Source organism: Typopeltis vanoorti, chromosome 11 (genome assembly GCF_054136105.1).
Source record: "Typopeltis vanoorti isolate ZY-2024b chromosome 11, IOZ_Tvanoo_1.0, whole genome shotgun sequence".
Classification (NCBI taxonomy): domain Eukaryota; kingdom Metazoa; phylum Arthropoda; class Arachnida; order Uropygi; family Thelyphonidae; genus Typopeltis; species Typopeltis vanoorti.
Genome location: NC_143559.1, coordinates 17,195,578 through 17,220,993, shown reverse-complemented (window position 1 = coordinate 17,220,993; position 25,416 = coordinate 17,195,578). Strand labels below are relative to the sequence as shown.

General features: G+C 35.9%; 1 protein-coding gene across 1 annotated transcript in view; it reads right to left on the bottom strand.

The window, feature by feature from the left end:
* Positions 1–10,527: 10,527 nt before the first annotated feature.
* LOC150101333 (uncharacterized) overlaps positions 10,528–25,416 on the bottom strand; it is a 97,961-nt gene continuing 83,072 nt past the window's right edge. The window contains exon 3 of the mRNA XM_090400105.1: positions 10,528–15,774. Within this exon, the coding sequence (XP_090256231.1) occupies positions 14,780–15,774 (995 nt within the window). The 3' untranslated portion in view covers positions 10,528–14,779. The remainder of the gene's footprint in view (positions 15,775–25,416) is intronic.

Below are 25,416 nucleotides of genomic sequence, written 5' to 3'. Positions count from 1 at the left end.
AGTGTTTTTTTTTTTTTCTAAAAAAGTAACTAATCTATTTTTTACTAATTTCTTCGATATTTTGGAGAAAACCGGGAGTAGGAGATTGGTCTGTAGTTTTTAAGATCATTTTTGCATCATTTTTTTATATATTGGTATTACCACAGCTTTCTTAAATTCTGTTGGAAACACACCATTCATCAGCGATAGATTGAAGATAGGCATCAAAGGAGCTATCAGATATTCCTGGCATTTCCGCACAATTCTGACATTAATACTATCGTGGCCCGGAGCAGAAGAGTTTTCAAGTTTCATTATAATATTTTTGATTTTATTCTCTACGAAGTAATTATTAATCTGTCTGCTACCGGTCTTTCACTGTTTATATCGATATGATTGCTGTCCTCATTACTAAGTCTAGGAAGTGTTGGTTGCCGGATATTTTTGCCCATTGTTTACGAATTTCCATTGTTTTTTAGCTTTACCTTCGCATTTCAAAAATTCATTACGGTAATACTCGTGTCTTCCTTCTTTCAGTTGTGGGCAGATTTGGTCTCCTGGGTTCTAAGGGGATAAAGAAGCTGTGGAAAGAGTACAAAGGTTATATCTGGATTATGATATTTAGATTATGAGGACAGATTGCAAGCATGTGGATTGCAGACTCCGGTTAACAGGAGAAAGAGGGTAATATGATAGAGGTCTAGAAACTTTTGAATGGGTGTTATAGCATTTCAAATGATGAAAGTTTTCGTTATATGGAAGGTGGGAAGAGAACACGGGGGCATCCATGGAAGTTAAATTTATTTGCAGTCAAGAAAGGGGTAAGAGCTAGGTTTTTCTCCCAGAGAGCAGTGAGTGAGCGGAATAATTTGCCCATAGGGGTAGTGAGTGCATCTAGTGTGAATGAATTTAAGGGAAGATATGATAGCTGGTTTGGGTGATTTCTAGCCTCCTTCGATGAATCCTTGACTCCATGGGGGTCGCAGATAATAATAATAATAAGAATTTTTGATGGTATTTTTGTGCTTTTTATACATCTTATCTCTGAGTTTTATAATTGTTTATTGTCTTGCGTTACTCATGCTTCGCTAATTTGCGCCTGTTTCCTTGGAATATAACAATGGCGTGTTTTATTTCACTATTTAATACGTTAATGAATTTGCAGTAAGCATCGTCAATGATGGTTTCAGGTTATATTTGTTTCCAGGATATGGTACTTAATTTATGTTTTAGCACACTGTAGTTTATTCTAGGATACTGGACGCTGCCATCTTATGTGTCCATAAATGCCGACTGTAGATGGATTCTTACGGCTATCGAAAAGTGATCTGTGATTGGCTGTTTTTACACAGCTGTTTTGACTTTAGTCGGACTTTGTGTTCTTACAAACACATGATCCAAACACGAAGCACAGCCATTGAAATCCCTCATTGGGATATTTACATGTTGCTCAAAGCCATACATGGCTAATAAATCTATGAAATCAAGAGAATAACGGCTGTTGCTTAGCAGATCAATATTTATGTCACCAATTATGATAGCATTATTATAATCGGTATCATGTAGTACGGTGTCCAGTTCTTGTGTAAAGGCGTAGAAGAATGAGATCTATAAATAGCCATCATGTCGGCTGTTTCCATTTTTGTACTGTTAATGTGTTTAATAGTCTTCAAGCAAAAAGAGCATTAATCCACCAGATCTGTTATAATCTCTACAATGATAGTATTTTTTAAATCCTTCTAAATAGTATAGGCTAGCTTCATGCTCCTTTATTCATATTTCTGTTGGTATTAAATTATCTATATTATAATCTAGGTCATTTAACATTAGTTCTAGATGTTCCATTTTATCTCTTATACTTCTATTGTTTAAATGCAATATTTTTAGAATAGGCTCATTATTGAAATATAAAAATCTTCCTAATTCTGTTGTACTTTTCAAATTATATAATTTTATAAAGTTTTTGGAAGTTATCTTAGCACTTAATCCTCCATATATGACGACGTGTCATCTTTTCTCATGAAGAGTTTACCGTCCTTGATCCAGAAATACTTATAGTCTTTATCCTGTTTATATATTTTTGCTGCGTACAGTAGATGCTTCATGTTCGCAGTGATATGTTCATTTAAGTATATTTTGCCGTCTTAAAATTGCTGCTTATATCTCTAGTACTTATTTTGTACTTTATGTTCTTGTTTCCTTCTAGCCATCTATCTGTCGTGTCCTTAGACCTGAATTTTATAATAATATGCTTTGGCTTGTTTGTTTTTGTGCATTATGGAGTCTGTGGGCTGCTTCGATGTAGTTCTCATTAAAATCCACTTGAATTTTGTGTGAAATCATTTTTATTATTTCTTACACGCTTTCATGGGGCTCTTGAGGAATACCTACTATTTCCAAATTTCTATTTATGGCATACTGACTGATTCATCAACAGTTTGATTAATTAATTTAAGTTCGCGCCGTAACTGTAAATTGGGATTTTCCAGTTCTGTATTTTTAATTTTAAGTTCTTTGATTTCTTCTGTTAACCCAACTATCGTATATAGAAACTTGTCTATTTTGGCAGGTGCACATTCAGCAGAGGTTTGCAGTTCACTTACCTCCTTCTTTAAATCGCAGATGGCACTGGGTAAATTGGCAATGGACATTGCTGTACTGGTGTCAGGGCTGAGTGACTCGTTTGCCTGCGAGCGCTGGTTAGCACTGGAATGCATACCGCTTTGGGACAAAAGATTTGACCGCTGTGAGCTTGGTTGCTCCTTAAATTTGCATCGAATGCATTTGCAGTTCTGCTTTCTGTCTTTTGATAATTTTTTGTACTGACTTTCACTCAGTCCTGCACAGTAAAAATGATAGTTACTGTTACAGTTAGAGTTTACGCACTTTATAGATACTTTATACTACTTTAATAGATACTTTATACTACTTATAATAGATACTTTATACTACTTATAATAGATACTTTATAGATACTTAGTACTTAATACTTAATACTACTTATAATAGATACTTTATAGATATTTAATACTACTTATAATAGATACTTTATAGATATTTAATACTACTTATAATAGATACTTTATAGATATTTAATACTACTTATAATAGATACTTAATATGCCTAGATACTTTATACAACTTATAATAGATAGTTTATAGATACTTAATACTTTATAGATATAGATAATACTTTATAGATATTTAATACTTTATAGATACTTTATACTACTTATAATAGATACTTATATAGATACTTAATACTTTATAGATATAGATAATACTTTATAGATATTTAATACTTTATAGATACTTTATACTACTTATAATAGATACTTTATACTACTTATAATAGATACTTATATAGATACTTAATACTTTATATATACTTATATAGATACTTAATACTTTATAGATATAGATAATACTTTATAGAAACTTTATAATAGATACTTCTTATACTGATAATTAGTTGATATCATCTAAAGAATGATATCAACTAATTGATATCATCCTGAAGCGATATCGTGATAAGCAAATGTTAACGAATGAGAAGCTAATTCTGCTAAACTGAGATGAGGAACTTTTTTTTTTTCTGTAATGGATACTAAATTTTATGAAATCCCTATTATCATTTCGACCCCATTTGTCATCATTAAACGTGGTACAATTTAAATCAAAATTCAAAATTGAAAGGACAGTACACGTTTTAGTTAAAAAGTTTAATTAGTACAGTTTTAGTTCAAAACTTATATAAAAAATGGAATAAAATCTATCCAAGCAAAGAAGGGGTTAGTGTCATGTGTACGGACGAATGGATAAGAGAAATGTAATAGGTGCTACCAATTTTGTAAAACTCGTATTTTTAAGGAATATCAAATAATCTTGAATAAATAAAACACGGAAGCTATTTTTACAGGTGATTTAATCAGATTAGAGTTCTTTTTGTAAAATCTACTTAAGTTATCATTTGTTCATTTTAATATATTTTCTCCTAAATCTGCCCTTTATTTTCAGAATTAGATGCAGCATAGTTCATTACACACGTTCCTTAAACGGTTAGGACTTTTTATGTCGTTAATTGGTACATGACTGAATGGCGAGTTGTTGATATAATTATTATTTTTATCAAATTCAGGCAGCCATTTCTTTGGAATAAACATATAGTCGAATTTTTGTTGGTTTTCAGGATGTTTACTAATTTCTTTTAGCAGACGTATTTCTGTAAGCAGGTGGTGACGCCTGTCAGAGTAGTTACCGGTCAGGTGTCATCCTCTTCTTTCGAGTGACACAACGTTAGGGTCAACTGTTCCACTTTAAATTGCAATACATTTGAGTCGTAAACAAGGCCGACACGTAGACGAGACATCTTCGAGAGATATTGTTGTTGTTGGACAAAGGAACAGTTTCTTGTTGCCGGAAACGTCATTCATTCCTATATTTCTGTTCTGTTGACAATATATACATTGTATATATATATATATATATATTTTTTTTTTTTTTTCTTTTCTTCAAGCTATTGTAATCATCTGTTACTGGGATTTCTAATCGTGCAGCTAAACCTTTTATTTAATATGTGCAGCTAATAATGTCCTGAATGTCATAAACGGTACTGGATCTCAGTGTTAGTTTTATTATTGCCCGGTGCCAATTTCCTCTTTCAACGCATGCCCCCTATTGTTTTTAATGGAATTCATATTACATCAAACTGTTAAGTAAAATCACCTCCTCCTCCTCCTCCTCCTTTCTCTCCCAAACATGGACGTAAGCGTGCGCGCACATACACACACATACTGAGAGCGAGAGAAAGGAAGGATGTTAAAAAATGGTGATAATTGCTTCAAATTACTCCATGTAATTTGATAGTAGAAATCATTCCCATCAATGTACGTACGAAGGACTAGAAATTAGTATCGATAACCAGTTTGCGTGCGTGTAATACATCCATTCATTTCCACTGATTCGAATTGATAAAGATTTTAAATGGTTATACGAATTGTTGAATACGAGCAGTTGATTTCGTTATTAATCTTCACGGTATACAAATTGGAAATTCGTTATTAGATGGGAGTACATATTTCGAAATGTCAGCGGCTATTTCGCTGCAATATGTCGAGTTACTGTGACGATGGGCAACAGCGCCAGTCACCTTTTAATCGACGTATTTTTTTTCTCTTCAGAATTCATATAGAAAAATACGAGGTGTGTTCCGAGATAAGGGGAATTTCTTCATCTTCTTCTTCATCTTTTCTCTCTTTAACTGGGACTACTCTCTCTCTCTCTCGTGAACATTAAATGGCCCTAAAGTTATAAACATAAGTCCTGGAGAAAGAGATGAAGTACGCATGCTCATATGAAATCTCTAATTATCAACAGTTTCAGTTCGTTGCTGCATCTTTTTCTTTGATTAGAATGACGGTCGAAGCGACGGAGGTTATGAGACCAGTAAGTTATTTTTGTTAATTGCATGTGCACTCTTGGCCTGTATGCTTTTTTAGGTGATGAAAAATGAAAAGTGAAATACCACTTCCGTATGAGATCCACAAAATCAAAAGTACACGATGTCTTCGCGACTGCACTATGCGCACAACACTCGACACCAGCTGATTAATGCGGCAGTGAAAAAAAGTTCTGGGACTTTTCACTGTAGACAGTTATTTAAGCGGGTGTGGTCTGTACTTAAAGTAAATAATAACTGCTGCCATTGATATCTGGTTAATGCATCTTCTGTTATTACGTCAAGGTATTATAATCAGTAAAATTGCCCACCTGGTGGTTCAATATAATCCCGAAGAGTCATCGGCTCCACGAGGCTCGCAAGATAAATTCTTGCGGTTCCGTCGGATTTGCTGAAACTTGGTTCCTATCCCAAATATCCCCTCCCCCGCATTCCAAACATACACTGGAATTCAGATTCTGTAATGATTTGTATCAATTGTGTAAAGAATTTTTTGGGACCTTCAGTGTCATTGTTCTGTAACCATTCCTGGACGACACCTAGCCTCTGATATGCACGTTTACCTTGTTGTATGTGATGGACACATCCAAGGTAAATGGGCAGTAAGAATGGATGTCCTTGGTTAGCAACGATGTTCAGTTAGGCTGCGCATTCTTTCTTTGATGATATTAACGGACAAGAAATGATAATAATAAAAAAAAAATATTTTCTAGATCATTGTCATCATTCCAATTACCACTTGCCATTGAGACGCTATTCCAACAACAAAAAAGCAGTTATAGCTAAGATAATAAGGAATGTTGAACAGTTATTTTATGTGGATGTGAAAGCAAGACATGCAGACAACAACACGAAGCGAGTCATTGTATTAGACACAATACAATGCTTTAAAAAAATGGTGACGGTGGAAAAGGCATGTTTGTCATCTCGCAGTTGTATATCAATCAGTTCCCGACATTACCTCATGTTTTATGGGGAGTCTTTTTTTTTTTTACACCATTCCCTGTACACTCATGATTGCACATGATCATCCTCTCAGGTTTATGGTTGTCAGCGTATTATATTATTACTATCCCGCTTTTCGAAGTCTTCCTTCGGCTTGAAATTCCGATAGACAAATATCGAAATTCCGTCAACCTTTGCCTATTATCTTTCACAAACACGTGAATGGATATTCTATCTCTCTCTCCCACCGAAGAAATCTTTTGCGTGTTTATAGCAGTGCCTCCCGTTTTCTTAGTTACGTGTTACCGGAGATTACATTTAGAATGGGAATACTTTTAAAATTTTGCTTGCCAAGATCATTTACTGCTGTCTAAGCGTGATAGTTGGTTCTGCATACTTACAGATCTTGATTCCATTGCACCCTTTATATCTTCACAACACAACATACATAGTGAGACATCGAATCATCCGAGATATCAGTCATTCCTCTACCGTCAGCTTGTCCCCCTTCTCGTCAGCCCGTACATGTGCAATGCAAGAATTCGCTCGGTTCACCTCCTCCCTCTTATATCATGTTTGGCTCTGATTTCAGAGGTGTAGGTTTGCACCACATGACTTTTCCTTTTCTCACTTATTATATCCGAGTATAAATTCTGAGCATTTATGCCTTATAATTGCTTTCATACTGATTCCTAATCAACCTACCCACATAACCCAATTCAACTGTTGCCTCATTATTCCAATTTCAGTCACATTCCGCTTCCTCATTTTGTACCGTATTGTCCACTTATTACTTGTTAATTTCAGAGAACAATAGATGCATTTTTACAGTATTATAGATTATAGAGTACAGCGAGAAAATACTCTATCTATTATTTGCATTAGCACGAGAAATTAGCATGTTGAGTATCTTCAAATCTACAGTTTTATTAACAAATAATAAACAAATAATTTCTTTATTTAAGTGAAATACTTTGGTATGATGTTGAGCAAACTTAGTGGCAGCTCATTGGTAACTTTGAACTTAGACTAGTCTAATTCAGCAAAGATGCAGTGTTCCTTCCATGTTTAATATTCAAGAATTTTTTTACGGGGATCCCGGAAGCTATCGCCATTGACGAGCTCTCCTAGTTGTTCATAATGGATGATCGGCCTTATTATTGGCCTAGGATTTGGAGCACGTTTATTATCCCCATCCCATCTCCCTTTTTCGTGTCAGGCTCCACGTCCTGACACGACCAAAAAACTTGGCATCTGCGTTGAAACCTGCTTACGATTATTCAGAGGGCGGTTAATCCTATCTGCGTTGTCTGCACATTGCGTCTTCTTCTTCTTCTAGCCTGTTTGCCAGTTTTATCAGGATATTCGTCTGTTTAGTGTACAAAAAATGTTTTCCAAGGGAAGACTATCTGGGATTTCAGTGCTAAGTTGCCAAACTTTATTTGTCATACAACATAATCACAATTGCACATTCTTTCCTATAGTAAAGAAAAGCTCTTTAGTTAGATAGACCTTAGTTCGAATCCCGTGTAGGACTCGAGTTTTTCCATCCGATTACCAGATGGATAAATGTTACCACCACCGTTTGCGACCAATTAACTCACCTTCTTTTGAAAAAGCCTAATAATTATTGTTCGCATCTCAGAGGGGGATTCAAACCCCGGGTCTTTTCATTCAAAGGAACTTTGTCAATATTGACTGAGCTACGGAGGCTGTTAGGTTTTGTATTTCTGACAAAAATTAAGATGAAAAAGTTTATATTATTTAAAGTATATCATTCTGGACATTACCTCCGATAAAACTGTTGTGTGAAATCGACTGGCGATTAATCGGATTCTGCTTATCTATTTTCATTGGATACATTTATGTTGCATTTACCCTGCTAATATATTGGCGTTGCTCTAAGCCGAACAACTTTTTATTATATTTATTTATTATATATTTAGGAGAAAATCTACACCTATGACAATCAGAGGTACGTTTTGGTGGTAAGTGATTTTCGTTGCCCTAAGTGAGCCACTATCCTACTTATTGGAGACTTGAACTACTTCGCAAGAAGTACTATGCTTAGTCTCTAGTGCAGATTTTCCTAATTATATATATAACCACCTTCTGAAGGTAGTACTGATGTGCTGTCGGTTTGCTTCCTTTCGTGGACTTTTGTCCATGGTCGGAATTGTTATGAAATGATATTGATTGCTTTCCCACTTCCTCCTTGCTGAACATATGATATGATGAAAGTAATCCTAAATCAGGGTATTCGTCTGTTTAGTGTACAAAGAATGTTTTCCAAGGGAAGACTATCTGGGATTTCAGTGCTAAGTTGCCAAACTTTATTTGTCATACAACATAATCACAATTGCACATTCTTTCCTATAGTAAAGAAAAGCACTTTAGTTAGATAGACCTTAGTTTGAATCCCGTGTAGGACTCGAGTTTTTCATCCCTGAAAACAGACAGACCGGAGAGAACACTTATAATTATAATTAGATGTAATACACCGGCCTCATAGCCAAAGTTGCTTCGGCAGTAATTGTAACAACAAACAGTATCCAACTCAAAGTTTAGTGGAGAAATTAGGTTCTTTACACATTTTGATGCTGCGCCAACTCATCGTTTCCAACTCCATCACTGCTCTAGACGGCGTTACAGGATTCAGTCACTGGCATAAATGTGAGTTACGTTGTGTTGAGTTGGTTGTGATTACGGCCGAAGCAAACATATCTATGAGGTCAGAGTAATTGTGTGTTTTAATTGTATGTTCTCCTGACGACTAGTTTTTTTTTTTTTTAATGAAAGGGAGGAACGAATTCTCGAGAAGGAATCTTGCAGGAATCCTTTATATTTGCAAAGCTCTTATAAAGATTTCTGAACGGAATTAGAACTCAAATTCTTTCCTGCCGAACACTAGTTAAATCATTTGCTGCCACTGATGTTGTTTACATCAAATATCAGCACATCAGTTAAATGAAACAGTATTGACTTCAGATACTAGCTAGATTTAATAATTAGTATTCTAAAATTGTCATAACTGCGAATTAGAAAACTATTTATTTATTTATGATGATGTGGGATTGAAATGTTGCTAATATATATCTACAGTACATCGCGTTGTGCTGTGGATGTGTTGAGCAAACTGGCCATAGAAGGTATGCATTGGCAGGCATACTGGAGATCGGATTAACCAGACTATTTGGCAGCGATTTAGTTTATGATTCCAATTTTGCATTCTAAGGATGGAATTCGATAAAGTATTCTTTATTAGCAGCGATGATTTGAAGTAACTTCGAAAATTTAAATTAAGATTCGAGATTTAGTTGTAGTAAAATAAATAAAAATAAATCAGTAGAATATCATAATACGGCAAGCTCGTTGAGGACGCCGAACATGGATCACTTTCAAGCCGCTTCATGCCTGCGGTAAGCGCTGTGATTGTGTTGTGCCACACCGCGCGATGAAAATCACCTACTGCAATTAAAAATCTCCACAAACATACATGACACAGTTGAATTCGAATCCACCGTCGGAAACGGGAGACTCCATTTGGCCAGTCAGGCTAGCAAACTATCTTAAATTCAGTGGGACCATTTTCAACATTCTGCATACAACAGATCAGTAAAGTACAGAAATTAACGGTATTAAAATAAATGATTACTATTGTTAACTAGTGTATTATTATATACTTATTATGTATACCTTTATATTATAATTCCAATATGTGCTTTTTCTTAAAATTTTCTTAAGATTTGCTTTTCTTAAAATTTTATGGTTCTGAGAAGGGTACATAATTTTTGTGTATTATTATCTTATTATTTTTTTGTGCATGATAATCTGTGTGATAGCTGGGGATCTGAAAATCTGTGAAAAATGATTATAGATACATATTCTATGCTATTTAATTAATGTCAAAATAAAATATGCAGCTATCACAGTTTTCTAAGGCAATTGTTATTTATGTGTTTTCTGATATCCTGTTTAAAGAAAGACTTATAATACCATATTTTTTTTCAAGAGGTTAGCCTTTATAATCCTGTCATTTGCTTAGTTTATTTACTATGATATGCGTGTGTGCTTTCATCGTAATAGCAGATATATGTATTGTTTTCGTGTATGTTGTCCAAGTAAGGAATAATTCAAAACACATGGAGATTTTGCGACAACCTTTATTTCTGTAACACTACTTTAAAGTGCAAAACAAATAATATACAATTAAGCCTCCACAATTAGGTTTCGGTAGTGCTATTTACATAACAGTATCACATGGGTCGTTACTAAGAATAGTTACCAACGAACATCGTGGCAGCCACTGTGTTATGAATCACATATAGGTCAATTGAGGATTACTTTTAAGTCCAATTACTTAAACCTGATTATATATATTTATATATAGGATAGTTAATTTTATGGCAGCGCTTTTAATTTAGACAGCAGGAAGCTGTTCTATAAATATACATTTTTTTTTTTTTTTTTGCCAAAACGTAGTTGTAACTATTCGCAGTTTACATGGTCTTAAGAAATGAGAAACAACAGAATACAGCATTTCATTACTTCATATTAGTTTTATTTTAAATCAAGTCTTACAACATAAGAAAAATGCTGGAATGCCACTGAACTTACATTCCTCGTAACAAACACAAACGCTTTATTTTCAAAACTGTAAACTGAATAAACCCTTACAGTAGAAATATTCTGTCAAAACCGCCTTCTCATTCTTAATGATAAAACTGGTACACCTTTAGTTTTTGTTTTTTACTGTATATGAGCGTGCAGACATTTTTAAATTGGTTAGCCTTAGCGGTGCTCTGACTAATTACTTTTCGTACTAATTAATTAATTCAGTTTTAGCTCTTCTTACTATGCTCTGTGCTTCTCATTTTAACAGTCGAATAATACTGTTGTCATTTCCCTCCCTCCCCTCCCCCCCACCCATTTTCGGGCATGCCCGTGTGATACTTTAGTTTCAGTTCCCTGCTAAGAACTATCTACCAATACCTACCTAAGGTATTTTTGTCATGGCATGCTTCAACATCAAAATAAAAGCTTCTTTTTTTTTTTTTTATTTCGCTGAACCAGCGACTAGTATTAAAACAAGACAAGAAAAAAAAATGAGTCTAGAATTCTACAAAAGAGAGAAAAGCTACTCTTATAATAAAAACTACAAAATAAAGGATACGAACACAAAACCAACCAACGACTAGAGAAATGCTAACATGACAACATCCCCCAACTGGCTGACAACGTGATGCCAAACGTATGAAGTCAAAGATGATCACTCCGCTCGCACTAAATGATTCAGTGAATAATTAATTAGTGAAATAACGAATTAGTGAATAGATCGTTTCACCGACTGATAATGACTTATTAGGTAACCCAATAGAATTTGCTGTCTGTATCGGTTATAGAACATCAATCAATATGAATATTTAGACAGTCGTTTTCATCTTATTATTGTTATTATTGCTCACAGGGTTGTAGGAAGAAAGGAATCATGTGTGTGTTTGCAATGTTTTAAATGCATTAGCGTAGCTCTAACCAACCTCAGAACACAGAAATCGTTGATGATGCGCCCTGTCAAGTATATGTCTCGTTTTGATTGACAAATGAACGAAGGGTGTTGATTAATTTTTTAAAAAAATGTATTATCGCCAAAATCCAACACACTCTGTTTATAGGGTGATGATTCCTAGCAGTCTAAATCCAAATCCTTCTGTAAAGTTTTAAAAAGGTAAAACGAACTATTCATGCGTTGAATCGATTTCTTCTTATCATATTAGGTCTCACCCTCTGGTCTCAGTCCTGTTTGTTCGATGCTTTGTAACAGTACTGAAATAGCACACGGTGAAAGATGGTCAACCAACTTTATACACCTGATTCAACAAGAAGTGTGACATGAAATATTCTTTAGAGCGACCTATGAAAAAACAATGGCTGACGTCTTGTGACATATTGGAAACACGAAGTAAATGCATTAAAATACTTATTCAAACATCATAACTGCGATACACATCTACGTGACTCCGTCGATTATCAGATATCTGCAGAGCTAGTTTGGAATATTCACAACAAAATGTACAACACATTCTAAAGAGCTGCCCATTTTTTCCAACCTATCTTTGTCTACACGACTGTCTACGGGGCTGTGACTTTGCTATCTAAATATTGGAATTTTTCACACAAGCTGTTAAGCTGTAATAATATTTGACATCTATGTTAAAAAATGCACCTTCTAATTTGTAGCACTGGGCTACCATAATGATAAGAAAAGAAATTTAGGCTACTCTGAGTTTGTAGAAAACGCAGCTAAACTAGGAATGATTTCACTGTCACGTTTGCATACTAGCTTGGTCATTTTCGGACGAAATGCATATTTTAGCATTAGTTTTAGTTAAGCACCCTTTATGGATCTTTTCAAATCTAGTTTCTTTTCTATAATTCTTAGCTGTAATAGTCTTTTTTTTTTTTTTTTTAAGATCTTGATACATTTTCGGCACACACGTTACAGTTTAGCTGCGTTCCCTAAAGGTGAATAAATATCTCTGTATATAGGGGAAAATCACGACCACAGATTCTCACTGTTCTGCTCATCCGTGTGGACAATATAAGGCACCACAGACTAGTTCAAACGCGACGACCTACTTCTATGAAGGACATTTCTCTGATTCGAGCCTCTTTTACAAACGTACTTGCTTCCTTGAACGGTGATTATCATGATCTTTCCTTAAGACGTCAACGATTACAAAGAAAGGGATGTTGCAGAAGAATTCTTTAATTGTGATTTAGTAAAGAATTCGTTAAAAATATCAACATTATTAGGTGTGGAATCTCGCTGAGTAAAACCCTCATTACAATACAATCAACATTATTTCTTTAGCGAAAGGTTTTCTAATGCAAAAAAAGTGTTTTCACATTCCTGTAGAATTAATAGAGTGAATAATAACCAATTTTGAAGTAAATCTATTGGATATATTTTTGTCTCTTGTCTAATGCAACAGATGAAAGAATATTCAAATGACGCTTAACATTATTAGGCTGGAATGAATGCACAGTAGATGTCCATCTCAATGTACATCTTTGAGAGTATGAATATTTGAAAAATATAAAGGAATATCCGAACAAAATAAGTGAATTGTTTGCTCAGACAAGATGCAGAGTGAAGTTTGAGCAAATGCTAAGGTTTTCTGTATAAATGCAATTGTTCATGTTTGTATGTGCATGCTATACTTGTTTGGAGACTGACAGTGCAAGCATTATTCTGTTTTATCTCTAAGGGCAGTTTTACTTGTAAAGGATTTTCCTCCCCTAATCAACGAAGTTTTGACATGACTGATAAATAAATCTTGATTTCCAGCACCTGATAACATTGTAAGAAAAAAAATGTAGTTAATACCGTGTGGGTCTTAAATATGATACGCTGCTGTTTAACCTTCTCGTAGAGAAAAAAAAAACTTTCTGATCTATATTTCTTTCATCCATTTAGGGCAGTTAAATGCTGCTTTGTAGTCAGGTTTCATTTACTAGGGTCATTTCAAAAGTTTTGCACAAAACGTTTTTTTTTTTTTTTTTTGAGGTTTCTGCTGTCAGTTCAGGAGAAACCTCAAAACTGGTTTACAATGTACTGAATCATTTCCCACTGAGTAGTTCTTTCAATTTAGGGAACACATTGAACTCTGGAGAGCTCGTGGCAAGTACTTCCTCACTCTCCCCTTTGTGGACGGGGGGGAGAGAAAGCACGTACCATCAATACTGTTTTCCATAAGATCAAATACTTCAGGTGAAACATGTGACTTCGCTCAAACTTGCGAGATATCCAACCTGACTTCGATTATTTTTCCATTTTGAAGTCTTTTTTTCACGCAACAAGAACACCAGAACCGAAAGCCAGCACACGACGTTTCTACTAAGAATCTGGCTTACAAATTATGTAAAGGCTGGATCTATCACGTCATCCAACACTCATACATGCGAGATGTTCATTACTTTTGAAAAGACCCCCGTTTTGTTTTGTTCTTTTTTTTTTTTTCATTATATGAATTATGCGATTATGAGAAGCTTTGATATTCAACAGGAAAATTAAATAATACAGATTTTTGTGGAATGTAATTTACAGAATAGTTGAAATCAACATTTTAGTAAAATGCCTAGGAATGGTGGGAGACGTACGGGTAATAAGTAAAGTACGCATCCCTTTCTCCTTGTCTTTCTGTGACGTCGTTTTTCGAATGTATTGTGTAGGCAGACCACTCGGAGTGTCAAAACCGAGCAGTCGAAAGCTGTTATTATTATATTTTCTTTTATGTTTCTTCAGTTTGTTTGTCCCGTCCACACTCGCGCTTATCTCATCACGTGACTTCCCGCCTCGAATGGATGTTTTCAATGTACCTTCACGGTTTTCTTCAATCACCACCACCGATGTTGATGAATCAGGGGATGGGTGTAAGTCGGCGGCATCACGCTCATGTTCATGTTGAAGGAGCCGATGCACGAGCTTGTCATGCACGTGTTGATTCCCCCTACGATGCCCGCACTGGCCGATAAACTGGATGTCATGGATGCGATGGGCGGCAAATCTGTGGACGCCATATTGACTGCCGAAACTACGGGGTCTTGCGACTTCATGAGTCCTCCGTTGACCGATGGTTGACACGGCTTCCCATCTCTCACTAACACCGGTACCGCCACTCGTCTCGGAGACGGCAGCGGATTTATATCCAGTCCTTTTTCTTGTCGGGCTCGTTTCGTCTTGTAGCGGTGATTTTGAAACCAAATCTTCACCTGCGTAGGAGTCAGCTGGATGATACTCGCCAAATGTTCGCGTTCCGGTGCGGATAAATACCTTTGCTGTCGAAACCTTCTCTCGAGTTCAAAGGTTTGCGCCTTTGAAAAAAGCACGCGCCTCTTGCGTTTCTTCTGTGGAACTTCCACGCAACCTTCTCCGATTTTTTCTCCTTCGCAGGCTGAACTCTGGAGAATCGCGGACGGCTTCGTCTTCGTTTCGATTTGCTCTAATTTGATTTTCGGCAACTCCAGAGTTCTTTCACCTGCGTGCTCATTGCTCGACACTGTCCTATCGTCGATGCTTCTGTCCATACTGTCCTCGTCGTCCTCGGACGTTGGAGGAGAATGCCGACTCAGAGTTACCATTTCGGTCGTTGCAAAATCGGAAGTCGCTAAAGAGTCCGAGAGCGATGGAGACGGTTCCTCCATGGGTGAAAGAGGCGACTGCTCTGGTGGAGAAGTCGACAGAACAGGTGGCGGATCTGAAATGATGGATGCGAGATGCGTCCTGAGGTGCGGCAGCTGCAGATTTTCTGGTTGTGAAAGTTGGCCGGGTATGGATGGAGTCGTAGAGAGACTGGCATTGGTGAAGGTGTCCACAGAAAGAGCACTGAAAGCTGCGGGAGAAAGAAAAAAAAATGTATGACACTAGCAAGTATTTAAACAATCAAAATATTTAAAAATATTGACACGAACACAGATTTGTATTGAATTGTATTGTATTGTATATATTCCTCTCTGCCCTTCGAGTGATAAAAGGATTATCAGCTCTGAAAATTAATATCTAATGGACAACGCTAAGCAGATTACGAATTAATAGCTCAGTATAATGTCAAGTAGGTATAATGCTCTGAATCATATCCGTTTCAATCAGATAAAATGTCCTAGATTTAGTTAACGTTAGGTAAACTATGGCCAGGACGTATGCATATAGTCTGTCCGATTTTCTTGAGGATAAATGCTGCCTTCTGCGTATGAGATCCTAACTCACATTCATTGAAACGAGCTTACAAATAAACCTTGTATCATAGACGAACCCAAATTTTAATACCACTTATCGTAAGGACGACTGCGCTACGGAGGGACTTTGGGTTTGCTGTAAATTATTTTGGCATTGCTGACCAAAGGACCTTAATAAAGGTGCTTTGGTCCATGGAAGTCTTGTAAAAATAATAAACTTTTCTAAAAATAAATTTATTTGATTTAAATGTATCTCAGAATCAAAATCAGAATGGTACTTCATTTAAACAGTGCCGAAAGTACTAAATAATTCTTAGTATCTCAACATAGAGCATTAAATCCAAATCAATAACTTATTCTAGAAGAAAACAAAACTGTAGGCTTTTTAAATTGATTAAAATGAGTCTTCATGTTCTTTAAAACAAATGCAGAAACTCCTGCTCTGATTAAATGAGTATTTTTCCTAAATAGCTCCAAATTGCTTACTCAATTCCTACGCTAGATGGCGCCATCTCCTCTCGGCAATTTAGTTTAATTTCTCATTAGTCTTCTAATAGGTAAGTCGCATAGAAAATCGGTAACAGCACTGCCTACCCATGCTTCCTATTATCTGCTCAGTACTAATTAGAAAAATTTAGCGAAAATAGTCGTCCGCTGGGTGAAAATGAAAATTCATTATAATTCGTTCTGCAGTTGTGGCTCGTGCCATTTAATGTCACCGTAACGGCGCGCCCGAGATGCACGACATGACGGAGGTTTCCGCTATTACATAGGGACAGACCCAGCTACTGTCTCCAGAAGCGGCTGACAAAGGGCGACATTTTGTTTTACAGCGGACAGCTCTTCTTCTCCCCACCATTCAGTCCCCCCCTCCACACACACACACGCACCGCTCTCTCTCTCTCTCTCTCCCCGGCCCCTGATAGAAACGTAGCTTGTGGCATCAGAACGAAAGAAGATACAATCTCCATAAAAGTTAATTAAATACATGTCACTCGTGGTAGGAGGCTTGGGCCGGCCGATTAAAAGGCTCGTCTCTACCACAAGTGTTAATGAGAGCAGTGCGGTGCTTATCTCTCAACGGTTCCGTCATTTGTACTCTGACTCACGAGCCTGTACGATAACCACCTCAAGCTTGTCGGCAACGGGTCGCTGAGTTGTCGCTGCAGACAGCGGACAGGTTTTTAAAGCACTTAGTCTTCAGAGAAGTAGGCTTCGCTGATAGGTGGGGTAATTTGGCCACGAAAGAAATTAAGCTCCGTGTATCCACCGCATAAAATGTCTCCAGATACCTGGAGAGGGCGCTACCGTCCATATATCATTTACTTTAATCGTCCTATTCCACTGGTTAACAGCATCACTTAATAAAGTAACCTGAAAGACTGAAGAGTAAAGATAAGTGTCTCGGAACACCCACCAGAATATCTACAAACTTTTGGTCGAGATCATTTTCGACAGCGCTGGTCCTCTCTCTTTGTGTGCTTCTTTCAAGCATCTGTCTATTTATGCCTGACCTAGCTAACGTTCATGAAATACATTTTCGAAACCTTTTCTTTCGACACACACACACACACACTGTAACCGTTTTATATAATTATCAGTTCGGATGATAATCTAGTCCATGAAATAAATACTGTATGTTATGTGAGCGAGTGTTTTGTCTTTTAGGTAGAGAGTTGTATGAGCAAAATGATCATCACAATTATTACAAATATGCATTTAATCCTCTGAAAATAAAAGCTGATGACGTGTGTCTGCAAAGTGTGCATTTGAACAAAGGCAAAAGATTTCATGTAGTGCCTTAATACGGATTCCCACTTAATTCGTATATATAGTATATATTCCACTTTCCAGTTATTATGAGGCTTATTATGCATCACTACCGTGCGATTTGTTATTGCATTTTATTTAATGTTGTTAAAAGACAAGAAAACATCCTGGAAACTGAGAATAAATGGTATTGTTCTAAGAAGGGGTGAGAGTTAGCTTTTTCTCTCATAGAGTGGTGCGTGATTGGAATGGATTGCCGTTGTATGCTGCGAGTGCAAGCCGTGTGAATGAATTCAAGAATACGTGTGATAGCTGGTGCGTGTAGGATGTGGCCTCCCTCAATGAGTCCCTGACTCCCTGGAGATCTCTCAATAAAAATAATAAAATGTAGTTACAAGAAACAGTAGAAAAGCGAATAAATCACAGAATTACACTTCCATTTCCTTCTTCAGAAATACTATTATCTCTGAATAACGAAACTCTGGACTATACTAATGTTTATTTGTCTCGCCTCACGCTAAGAAGCGTAAGGTTTATCTTGAGTCATAATTTATCAAACTGTACCCCGGCCAAAGTTCTTTATGCGGTTTATTCACCTTACTATTATTGCACGTACAATGTTGCTTGTTGGAAATGAGTGAGCAACCAGTCTGTGTTGGACGAGTATTGTCGTAATTTAAAATTCTAGACGTGATACATTTCACTTTATATCGACAGCAAGCTCAACTTCTCTGAACTTAGCACTTTTAGTGTTACTAAAAGTGCTCTGCTAAGTTAGTCTGTAGTCTCTCTCCCTCATGTACGTGCAATTTTTTTCCAAAACATTTATTCATATTGACTATTATTTAATTACAAACCTAGAAGCTCGTTTCATAATCCTCTCGTGGAACAATTTAGCTCTTGCTTTTCTTCGTTACTAGGTGAAGCATTTAATCGAAGATCTTGTGTACATGGCGATACTTTCTCTTAGGTCAGTCATAATTATTTCAATTCCTATCACCAGTTCTGACTGTTCTGCTGATTCAGTAATCATCTCAGCTTTGATTACCTGATTTAGTAAAGTGGAGTGTTGTTAATTGCAGATATAGCATAATTATTAGGCTAATTTCAAACTATATCTGCAAAACAGTCCTTATCTGTGATTATATCTTATATGGACCAATGGTTAGTGCTATATTTATCGAATGCATATTACTACTCCGTAATCCAAGAATCATGTGAATGCTTCAGAAATTACTGTTCATCAAAATTAGATTTATACCTGAACGGTTTATACGTACAGACTACATTATGTATTCCAATAAAGCACTGATATGCCGAAATTATGGACATTTATCTGGCTATTATCTGAAATGTAAAGTTAAAGAATTGAACCTAAAGAGGTATTCAGATGGCTTCAAATAAACAAAATCTGAGACTTAGGAGGCAAGCCCAGACCATCCTTCTTATTGGAAGTCCGAAGTGCTTGAAAAAGTTACATATTGAGTAGAAAAGTATACCCATATAGGGAAATCAGAATATAAATTCCATTTTCGGTGAAATTAATACGCGGCATCATGGTAATACATGCCGTAACTTCATAGGTTCCCTAAACAGACATTTTTTATGGCATTCGTGCAGCATCATTAAACAGACATGACATGCTCAGACTATGACTGGTAACAGTGTCAAGAGAACTTCCATTTGAACTCTCAATAATGGAGACTTAAACGCAAACTGTTATGAATGCTACTCATCATCAGCGATGTACAGTTCGGGTAATTGAGGATATAGCGTGATTTTACGGTCTTTTTATTTTGGACTAGCATCACCTCTTTCTTGCAATTGTTTTCATGGTATTGTAGAACACATAATAAGGATTATACGAAATGAACGTAGACAAGATTTATCAATATATTTTTGAAATGTCAACAAGAAAGATTCTCCCAAGTTTTAGTATTTATTTCGTATGTGAATGACATGCTAAAACAATTCACCCCGTGAATACAGTGAATTGTATGAAGTGGCTTCATAGAAGAGCAGTAGCTCGGTAACAAGACAAATAATTACTTCATTGGATTTGGCTGTCTAAAAGCATTTAATCTCGAAGACACAGGATATTAAGATAGAAAATGATCATGAAAATCACATTTTTGAGAATACTTTGAGAATTTCTGATTTTCTGATCTCCTAGTTTGATGTTGAGTATGATGTTCTTATGTTAGAAGAGCTGTTGAGATTGTCGATGGCGATATTATATGAAAAAGCGGCATTTCGATGCAAAAATGGAGAAAATCAGATACAGAAATTGTGAATGATGAAATAGGAACCTGAAGACTCATCTGACCACGGGCAAGGATTCTGTTTTAAGTAAATTTTCAAAGTCAATTTTGATTGCTTTCACAATACTTGTGTAAATACTGAGAATTTAACCACAGACACATAAACGTAGTTGATAATGTGGATCCATGTCTAGCGGAATATACTTTATTGCCAAGTAAGAAGAGGTGCAACCACTTCGTTGGAAAAATAACGTTTAAACAAATTGCAAAATATTCAAATAAAATGAGGAATAAAGAATTCCATTCCTTAATGTAATTAAGTGTACATTCCTTACAGAAATGGAATTATTTATTTTCTAATTAGCGAATAGATGGGGAATAATTGAGGTATGCAATTTTCAGCTTAGGAAGGTTTAAGTAGCTAAGATAAAATTGCGGAGGGATATCTTATTTTATTTATTTTTATAATTCCAATCAACAAATGGCCATGAAAATAATTTTGCGAAAGACCTCATTCAAAAACACTAAATGATTAGTGTCTCTATCCAAGTTGCCACAGAAGAGATAACATCCACAATGCTTAGTGGGGTTATTTGAGAAGTAAAGACAGAGGGGACTATCAGAAAAATACCTGGAGATAAGCTGCTAGTGTTTCGTTAATTGAGTGAAACGTTCTGCCATATTAGTAGAGAATTGAGAATAGCAAGTATTTCTGTCTCTTTAACAGTTGGATCAGGAAAGGCGAAAAAGAAAGGGAGCTTAATATTTAGAACATGGCGGTGGCGAACCAAGATGTGAGGAAAGCAAATCAAACTTGATTTGTGAAGTTCGTACGGTAATCTAGACAGCGGCTGAATTTCTTCATATGAGGTAAGAGGATTTCTGAAGCGGCGGGGGGGGGGGGGAATAAAAATTAAAAGTCAATATTTTAGACTGAACATTCTCATAGTGCTGTCAGAATGAAACGCCTACGTAGCCCACCAGTAAATGATGCCGTTGGCGGGAATGACCCAACCTTTTCAACAGTAGAAGAGTTACGTGTTCCCATAAGACTGTGCCACGGTTTTTAACTCACGGAAATTACGATTTTTCAATCCCGCAAAGCATCCAAACTATCCAGAAAAAACACGCAATAAACAAACATAACACACTAGGCTCATTGCTCTTTTGCTTTGTCCCCAATTCAAAGAAACATAAGAGCATCAAATCCCGCATATTATTTAGTTGGATGCCAGACTCGATTCCCATCTAGAATGCGAAGAACCTTTATATGAGCCTTTCAAATATATGTGAAGAAACCACTTTCATAATTTTTTTTTAATTACCCAAAAAAAGACACTGACTGGCTATGACACGCTCTCTATAGACATTATTCAGTAGCTCATGACCTTAAGGGCAACTGTGCACTGCACCGTCTTATATAGGATATCGAGGTATACAGACTTATGTAAATTATATCTTTAAATCGAATTCCGGGTAACTTTATGATCACAACGAAGACTATCAAGGCGCGAGGTGTCAGCTTGGTATCAACTTATGTTCGCAACTCGGTGATTCTGCCTCAGGGCAGCTGACTATATCTCTGTGAAAGATGAGTCAGAAAAGTTACCTACGTGAATAATAAGAAGTCTAGGATTTTCGGTTCAAGAGATTCTTCCTTCCTACCGCCATCATGAATCCTTTAAAACGAAAAGAGGACTTATAAATGCCTTTAGATGAAAAATTAACAAATGGATAATACTGCCTACTGTTTTTTCATGGAGCTGATCTTGTTCATACCAATCGTAAACGAAATATCCCCATCTCTCTCTCTCTCTTTCTCTGACAGAGTAGTTAGGTTGTGATGATAAATTTTGACAGTTAATTATCTTCACTGGCAAAGCTGGAAATCAGATGAATTGCCTGATCATAGCCAATGAAAAGCGCGATTCATATAAAGTAATTAGAGGAAATACGTAATTAGGGCAAGTGAGATAGAGTGAGTAATTAGAGCAACTGAGATAGATTGAATAATTAGGATAAAAGAGATACGAGGTGGTTGAGGAAGCATATTTAAGATGGTTAACAAGTGTAGCCTTATGCTGCACAATTCACAAAAAAGTTAAGAATTTAATTCCTGAATAGGTTACGCTTCTCAGTTTTTTATTCGGAATCACTGACCGTTTATCATTGGGGGGTGGGGGGTTGTAGACAAACAAGCTCTTATAAAAGAAATTAATCGCTTATTCGTTAGTTAGTTAGAGCCATGTCTTTATCGTATGAAATTATTACTCATGGCCATGAACGTGAGCCTTGTGAAGGGGGAACAGCGCAATAGATACTCTATCCTCAGAGTTTGTTTCACTCTTCATTTTTTTTTTCAAATTAGTCATTCTAACAATAATTCAAACATAAAATCCTTGTCTTATATTTTTAAGGTTTTTCAAAATTGTTTTTTTCCTCTTCAGAGGGAAATGGTTTTGGGAGGCTTGCCAATAATAATAATAATAATAATAATAATAATTGCAACAATAACAACAAAAAGTATCAAAAATATTGAAGGTAAACCCGAATAGCGCGTTTCTTCCCGTGCCCAATATACCTCTTCACAGCTGTACTATGAAGCCATAGACTGTTCGAGAGAATGTTATATTATAATAGTTTCTCAATTTTATGTTGTGTCCCCTTTCGTTTGCTTAATTTTCCCAAATAACATTTCTGTAGCAATCCCACTCATAAAACGCTGTAATACTTATGTGTTAGTACGGTGGGAGGACTACAGGTTAGATTATCTGGATGCCCAACTCCGGAGACCGAACATCGAACGCCCTTTCAAGCCACCTCATTCTTCTCGTATTCCCTTTAACGTGGTCTCACGTGCAAAGAAATTCATGTAACCACCTAAGGCATACACAAGTATTCTTGTTATTACAGTGGGATTTCAGCTACAGACTGCAGGTAGCAAAGCGGAGTTGCTATTCATTGGGCTACTACCGGCAAACCAGCGGTACTAAGAATTTCATTGACTGAAGTGAATATATTTTAACGCTAAATACATGCAGATAAGAGTAATGCATAAAAAGTGATATTATAACAATAATAAGACCAGTCATATTCACAATTTGTTGTGTAGATTTATACTGGTATACAGCATATAGCACCACACGTAGAAATTTGAATATGCGTTATATATTTAGACAGTTTTAACTGAAAAAAAGTGAGGCACTAGAAACTTAGGGAGCTCCTCTTCAACTTCAATTCATAGGCAGACTGTCATTGAACTGTACATCTTAATATAAGTGTTTCCCAAATTTTGAGCAACTCAATATACTAATATTATTATTATTATTATTATTCCCGCTCTCTTCATAAAAGCTAACCCAAGCTTTGAAGTAGGTGGGATTAAATCGCCTCACTCATCTACACGTAATCCTCATGATCAAAGACTGCAGATTATGTAACAAAACAGTCATTAAAGTGTATATAACATTAAAGAAGATACTGATATTAAAAATAAAAAAGCGTATATGTAAATAGATTGTATAATAATAAGCTATGATATTGATATTGAGAAAAAAAATTATGTACATTTATATTTAAAAAAAATCACTGCATTCTACATTTTGTACAGAACAGAAAACGTAATAGTATACTTTATTGTATATATGTAAATACTCTGTATGATGTTTAAATATTATTTAAAATGATTTGTTGTTCATATGCTAAATAGTGATAAATTTCTTATAAAAGACGTACAGTTTTATAGTTAATTTATAGTTAAACATTCGTGGGGGGGGGGTAAACTCATCGCCTTCTCACTTCGTTCATCAAGGCACAGTCATCACCAGAGTTTTCAGACTGGTGATGACTGTGTACAGTGGATGTATACTGTACATCAAAAATGATGCATACATATTTAGTACCGAGAATGATTAATGTAAACCAAACACATAGAAACCGTTTTAATTCTTCCAGAAAATGTACTTAAAACTCTAAACATAGTAAATAATAAAAGACGAAAAGTCAAGTAGTACAATGCGAATACAACTCTTGGCAAAAATTTGAGTAAACTTCTTATGCTATCACGGTACTGTCACTTTCAGAAACTTGTGTGTATTAGCGCAAACGTTGGTCGGCTTACTTGCTGATAAGGCTATTTATTTAGTTGTTATTTGTAATGACGTCAAAGCAAGTATGGCTATGACGCAGGCATACTCGAGCTTGTTCTCTGGCCACTTGGACTGTGTTTCGAGAAGGCTAAAAACTCGAGTTTTGGGTATAAAAAGTCATGTATCTTCGTATGATGAAAGACGTGGGTGGGTGTGTACGTGCGCGCGTTTCGCGAAGCAGACAGAATAAATAAAATGTAATGTGTTAAAATTGAACAAAGGATAAACACTTATTTCAGTAGACTATTTAGCGACTTTTATCATGAGTTTCCTCGGTAAACCAACGCTGAATTAGTAATATTGAATAAAAGGATATTAACAACTATTTTAAGGCCAAATATTGGGAACTTAATTGAAAGCTTCGAAATGAAAAGCTTCTTAAACTATTATAATTCCTGTACTCACGGAAAGTCCTCCTGTTTTCAGGTGGCTTTCGAATCTACATGCGAAAGAATAGGATCGTTAATACTTATTTCTGTGTTCTCCTGTCTCTGTAAATCGTGTGTTTTGTTGGACGAAAAACCCTGCCATTACCGTATGAGACCGGCTAACTCACCTTCATTTGAAAAGTCCCGCTGAAAAAAAATCCTGGGTGCGACGGGATTCGCACCCAGGTCTTTCGAAACGTACTGAGCTATGGAGGTTTTCAACGGAAAGTCCACTTATGCAAAATAATGCAACTTTCCAAAATGAGAATTATACTGTATTATTGAAATGAGGGTTCTTGTCCTCAAGGTTTCTATTTGGCCTTTGATGAGAACCAACAGTTTGAAGTACTCGTCAGACAGAAACCTTAAAAGCACTAATAAAAGACAGTATAAAAAAGTATATATAAAGACAGGTTTAAAATTATACCTATTGAAATAATTTCTATAAAAAATTTAAACAGTGAATGTTTTCCCAGTTATAAGAAAGGCGGCCAACTTTTCTTTAAATAATTTAGATTTCGTGATATAAAGAATATAGAGAAGAGAGAAATTCAATGCAAGCGGTTAATAGAAAATAATACAATGCAAATATTATCCAAATGATAACAATAAAGCCTCTGAGGATTTAAAAAAAAGGCTTCCGTAGAACAGTTGGTTTTGATGAAGCCTTAGCTCTGGGTTCGAATCCCGTT